This window comes from Nicotiana tabacum, chromosome 20, assembly GCF_000715075.1.
Source record: "Nicotiana tabacum cultivar K326 chromosome 20, ASM71507v2, whole genome shotgun sequence".
In the NCBI taxonomy this organism is placed as follows: domain Eukaryota; kingdom Viridiplantae; phylum Streptophyta; class Magnoliopsida; order Solanales; family Solanaceae; genus Nicotiana; species Nicotiana tabacum.
Window position 1 is genome coordinate 163,402,692 of NC_134099.1, and position 5,929 is coordinate 163,408,620.

Below are 5,929 nucleotides of genomic sequence, written 5' to 3' on the forward strand. Positions count from 1 at the left end.
CTTTAAATTTTAACTTTTTTCTCTTTTAAATTCTTTTGTGGAAATCCTGCCTCCCAACTGCTCATGCATAAGATAGACAATAACCAGTAATTAGCTTTTAAATGACCTAATACCTAATAGTATATAAAATTTTGCAGAGTCAATGTATTTAAGTTAAACCCTAATTATCATATGGGGTTATTTCAAAAAGATAATTCAATCCAAAAAGAGCACCTCACAGGGAATGGACAGCTATAGGAATAACAATGAATGTATTCATTTCTTTCATATATAGGAGTCGTCTCTTATAACAAAATTACAAAAATGCTTAGAAACCACTTGGGAGTAGAAAATACTAGTCAAAAACATGAAGAATACAACAACAACAACAACAACAAAACCTAGTAAGTTTCCACAAGTGAGATCTAAGGAGAGTAGGACAGGCAGAGAGTCTATTTCCGATAGACCTTCGACTAGAGAGTAGATGAGAGTCTAAAACATGAAGAATGATCACAACAAATGGCTAATAAAACACTTCTTAGGGAGCAGGCAACTTTCTGGCTAATGTTATTTAGATAGTCTTCAATCTTCACTTGGTACAGAGCTTCAAATTTCAATTTCTTATCAAATGTGGGCCTGATATTCAAAAACGACACGTTTCAATCGTCTACAGACTAAAATTCGGTCTAATGTAGAATAATAGTTAATGAAAGTGCACCGCAAAATGGCATTTGAACTTGGCCAACTTACCCGATAAGACCAATAGAACGCGCCAGCACGAACAATCCTCTTAACTTAGGATCGGACAACAGAAGCAGCTTGTGAGCTCTGACTGACCAACTTTCATGTGACAGCCATAAAACCTTGAAGAGTTAGCAAAATGCATCTGCTAGCAATCTGACGATGAACCTGAAGCACAAGCGCTTTCTGTATTTACTGCTCCTTATGGCTGTTACGTCCTGCAGTGCTGCTTGCTGTCTGGGCTTGAATAACATACTCCCTCTGCAGATCGTTAAGTTTCTTCACCAATTCTTGGAAAGACAGGCGACAACCACATGAGTTGGACGAAACAGTAAAGTTGCATACCAGGTCAGTTGAGAAGATTGAAATCCCTTTGTCGAAAATTATAGTGCGAAAATAAGGTAAAATAGTTGCACAAGGAAAGCTTTAGTGCAGCAGCAAAGGTGAGTCAAAATTGCTTTAAGTCGTAGGTACTTATTAGTCACTTGTAAATGAAATGCACAGAACCCCATCACGGGAAAATATCAAAGTTCTTTCATGATTGTCTTATATGCATCTGAGAATGAAGTTTCTGGCAAAAGCTGCAGCTGTTTGCAGTAATATAGGACTTCAGATTCTACGATATGAAAACAAAATATAACAAACAACAAATACTGAAAAATCTTCACCCTATAAGGAAAATAGTGGACAATCAGGCAATACAAATTTAAAATGCAACTCAATTTGTACTACGTGTGAAACTTAGTTATTAGGATGTGTATTGGCTACTGAACATGTATATTTGAGTTTCATGCAATCCGTTTTTATAGGCAATCGGAGATGTTCCTAGCACATAGGCAAAATGGATCTTCTCTTCACTTCTGTTTGGTCCACAAGATAGCAAAGCATTCATCAGATCAGATGTTGTCATTGTCTTAATCTTCCATATACTCTCCGTCTTTAATAGTATAGGTTCTTGAAAATAAAATAATTACCACTGATATAGCTATAGTGATGTTTCAAGAAGAACTTTAGTCGTCAATCCAGGGGAATAACCTAAAGTTCTAGCAAACTTGCAGCACAACCGAAGCATACACAATGCTCCATCTTAGAAGTTAACATGAACAAATAATGAATTAAAAATGAGACTAACTAGACAGGCTTACCCATTGGCTCAGAGATCAAAATATTAGCTTTCTCCGGTAACTCTACATCTTCAACCTTTCCTTTGATTACCTAAACATCCATAGATGAAACATAAACAAAAAAACATAAGACGCACTACCAAGATGCTGTATGAATATGTTGGATAGCATTGGAAAAGACACCGGAAAAAACCAAGAGAACAATCAATAATTCAACACCTCCTCAATCCCATACTAAGTGGAGTCAGCTTAAACAAGTAAAAGAACACTTGCTGTAATTCTTTCATTCAGTAATGGATTTCCAGCAATCCGTTTTCTGGCATATTCGGCCATTTCAGAAGCTTCTATGGCATAAACATGCTTTGCCATGGTTGATATCGTTCATCAAAAAGCACAAGATGCATTGGTACAAACAGATCACCTGAGCTGCAAATAATGACTATGTTGCTCGGACTCTTCGAAAATGTCGCTGGATGTGTGTTGGATCCTCCACAAGTAATGCATTTTTGGAGGATCCGACACGGGTGCGGCAATGGTACAAACAGATCACCTGAGCTGCAAATAATGACAAAATGCCACTACCAGCACCAACATCAACCACTATGCGACCCTCTAGAAAAATAGCCAGTAAGATCTAGTCTTCAAGCGTTGATTAGAAAGATGAGTGTCAGAAACCTCATGTAATTAACAACACAAATACTGGTTTAGAGTAGGCTTAGACATCATCCATATGATAGGACCAAGGGGCCAGAATTTAGCCATTGCGGTACCACGCCATAAGCATAAACTTGATTCCAAAAATTCTATGATCAAGTTTGGAGTAACTGATAGACTTGTCTTTGACAATTTAACCTGTAAAAGGAATTTCACGCACCTTCTCCAATATGTTCACCAATTGTTAAGTCCTCCCACAAGATTTCGTAATCCGGGCAGTCAGTATCTATGTCCACCTTATTAACATTACTACTGCTGGTGCTTCCGCAGCTACTAGTACTGCTTGTGCTGTTGACATCAAATGAAGTAAACCAGGATCCCGAAGCTTCATTGGTGGTTGTCCAGTTAGTATCAATAAACTGATTGTCTGGTTCTAATGCATTATAACTGTTAATGTAATTAAACTCATTTTCATGGTTATTGTTTAGCCAAGCCCGTACAAGTCTCGTACTCTCTGTCTCTGACACATCTCGATTGTTGCCTTTCCATGGCCATGGTAAGCTCTTCTTCGCCATCCACGCCTCTGCCTTCAAGGTGATAGCCTTACAAATCCCTTGTTTTCCCTCACTCTCATCCCCAGAATAGCTTGAGAGTTTCCCCGGAGAATGTTCCTCTTTTGCAAGAATAGAGAATAATCCAATGGGAGAAGGGTGAAAATCTCCCAAACGCGTACTCGCTCCAATGGAATTTGCATCCTCCCTATGATCTGAGAGAGCAGCACCAGAAAATGCATGGCTAAAGTAATGACTATCTCCCCTTCCACCTTCATAAAGCACGCTGCTCTCTCCTGTCTTAATTTTTGACTTAACCTTGTCGCTCACCTTTGAGGCCTGTTATGAGATATCGTCATATTATCATATGCCTACCCTTGTATACAGACAGTAAAGAGAACAAAAAGAAAACCAGGCAACTATCCAAACAAAGTGAGTACTAACCAAATTAGAAATTTTGGAGGCAATGGTAACTTGCAGGGGCTGCTGGGGATCAAGTCCATGTTTGGAAGAAGCAAGGGTTCTGGCTCTAAATCTTGCATCAGGTTCCAATTGCCTCACTTCCATCGATGCAAACCCTGTTTCCTGGAAATCCCTCACATTACTCGCTACAGAAATAACACCGACAAAAGTACCTTCATCATCATAAAAAGGGCTAGTCGTAACCATGATTACAAATCTATCTCCTTGCTTATTCTTAACTGGAAACTGTCCAGTCCAACTCTCACCCATTTTTACCGCTAGGTCTATAATGTTAGCAGCATCACCATAATCCTGAGCATCAGCTAAGAGCTCAATGGTATCTTGTCCAAGAGCTTCTTCAGCAGAATAACCATATAGTCGTTCAGCAGATTGATTCCTGTGCAACAATGGCTCAAATTACACTCCTAAATTAATAACATTGAAAAACATGACAAACACCAATCAAGGTCCATCAATGGCTCAACTTACACTCCTATGTTACATTGAACAAACGTGACAAACAGCAATCATAGTCTAACTAAAAAGCAAACTCAGCTAATTAAAGACACAAACTCAATCTCTCCCAGCCACTTCTTTTCTCTCCCAATCCAAATGAATAAAAGAAAAATGAAAAGGCAAAAGATACGAAATCTACTTCAATTACTCACCAGTAATTTATACGATAGTTGACATCAAATACATGCAATGTGTTGGGATCGAAATAACATGGTGCATGCGGAAACTAACAATAACAAGCTTGGTGGACGATAAATCAGATGACAAAAGAAAAATATACTAAACTAAGCATAATAGTTTATAATGATTTGGTTAATTGATCTACATATGATAAAACTAATATAAAAGAAGAAAAACTATCGAGAGAAAAATCTCCCCCTAAACAAAACTCTTTAATGACTACATTGTGGATATTTTTGTTGTCCTCTTGTGAGAAGTAGAGATCCTTAATTTATAGATGTGCAAAACTTGTCTTCCAAGAAAAGGATAAGACATATTAAGGAGATCTAATCCTTTTAGGAGTCTTTTTCCATTCCTTCAAGAAAGAGAGTCCTAATAGATTAGAAATTCAGGGCAAATCCTAACAATCTCCCCTTGGCTTGAATTTTCTTGACAAGGTTGATTCACGTTCTTCACATAATCTTCATCACTGCTGCTTGTCATGATTAAAAATCGGTAAAGGTTGAAAATCTTGGTATTGATTAAAAGAAGCTCAAGTATGGGTTAAAAGGAACCCACGTGTTAAGAATAAACATGGGGTAAAAGAAGCTCATGCATTAAAAAGAAGCGTGAGTTAAAACTGACATTGGAACTCATGCGTTACAAGTAGGCATGACTTAAAACTGGCATTGGTTAAAAGTGCCAAAATATGGGTTAAAAGGAGAGATGTAGCCGCACGCGTTTTGAATACAATTGTGATTGTAAATTTATCTCCACATGTAGTATGTTGAATAAATCTTCATTATCGTCCTGTCTAAACACGCATTGAATTTGTCTTCAACCTCGTTCAACCGTTGACTCTGAATCATTGGCTCTGATATCACTTGTTGAGATCGAAATAACATGGTGCATGCGAAAACTAACAATAACAAGCTTGGTGGACGATAAATCAGACGACAAAAGAAAAATATACTAAACTAAGCATAATAATTTATAATGGTTTGGTTAATTGATCTACATATGATAAAACTAATATAAAAGAAAGAAAAACTATCGAGAGAAAAATCTCCCGCTAAACAAGATACTTAATTTATACATGTGCAAAACTTGTCTTCCAAGAAAAGATGACATATTAAGGAGATCTAATCCTTTTAGGAGTCTTTTTCCATTCCTTCAAGAAAGAAAGTCCTAATAGATTAGAAATTCAGGCAAATCCTAACACAATGTTTGTCCCATTGAATCTAATATATTCAAATAGTGTCTATCAGTAAACTTCACTGCAGCATGGCCATCAGTACTACTCTCTCTTTCCAATGGTGACAAATGCCTGAAATAAGTTGACCTGTGATCGTACAACTCTAACGAGGCAGCGGCAGCACCACCATCAAAACCACCACCAGCCCTACAACGAGGCGGCTGTTGTGACCTGTAATCGTAAGTAATCATGAGCTTAGACATCTCCTGCTTCAATTGAGCATGATCTGCCTCCAGTTCTTGGATCTTCTTTAGCAGTTCCTCAGCTGGTGAAGTTGGTCCTTGAGCTGATACTGTTGTACTATCCATTTCAATCCAATATTCCAAGATCGATCAAACCCCACTTCAGATTCAACCAGTTTGATTTTCTTTCTGAGAAAAACTAATCGGATGTATCAATGACTAATTTATTGTTAGGTATTAGCCTTATCTGAGAAGAACTGGGAATAGAAATTAGGAAAGTAGAGCTCATATTAGGTCTTTTTCGAG

General features: G+C 37.6%; 1 protein-coding gene across 3 annotated transcripts; it reads right to left on the reverse strand.

The window, feature by feature from the left end:
* Positions 1–318: 318 nt before the first annotated feature.
* On the reverse strand, positions 319–5,929 carry LOC107766685 (uncharacterized). 3 transcript variants are annotated; one of them, XM_075241093.1, is made up of 5 exons: positions 3,494–5,929; positions 2,719–3,388; positions 1,866–1,935; positions 730–981; positions 319–615 (listed from the first exon to the last, which is right to left on the reverse strand). In XM_075241093.1, exons 1-3 carry the CDS (start codon positions 3,779–3,781, stop codon positions 1,916–1,918), a joined length of 978 nt encoding a protein of 325 aa, XP_075097194.1. In that variant the 5' UTR covers positions 3,782–5,929; the 3' UTR covers positions 319–615; positions 730–981; positions 1,866–1,915. The 3 variants fall into 3 exon arrangements, with proteins under 3 accessions (XP_075097194.1, XP_075097193.1, XP_016441000.2); XM_075241092.1 differs by having other exon boundaries at positions 730–1,010; positions 3,494–5,928; XM_016585514.2 differs by having other exon boundaries at positions 730–1,935.

Excerpts from the sequence above, each read along its gene's own strand:
- LOC107766685 (XM_075241093.1), bottom strand. The coding sequence starts at position 3,781 with ATGGGTGAGAGTTGGACTGGACAGTTTCCAGTTAAGAATAAGCAAGGA. Across the intron at positions 3,389-3,493 it reads CCTCCAAAATTTCTAATTTG|GCCTCAAAGGTGAGCGACAA; the intron begins GTTAGTACTCAC and ends ATCTCATAACAG. Across the intron at positions 1,936-2,718 it reads TGGTGAACATATTGGAGAAG|GTAATCAAAGGAAAGGTTGA; the intron begins GTGCGTGAAATT and ends ATGGATGTTTAG.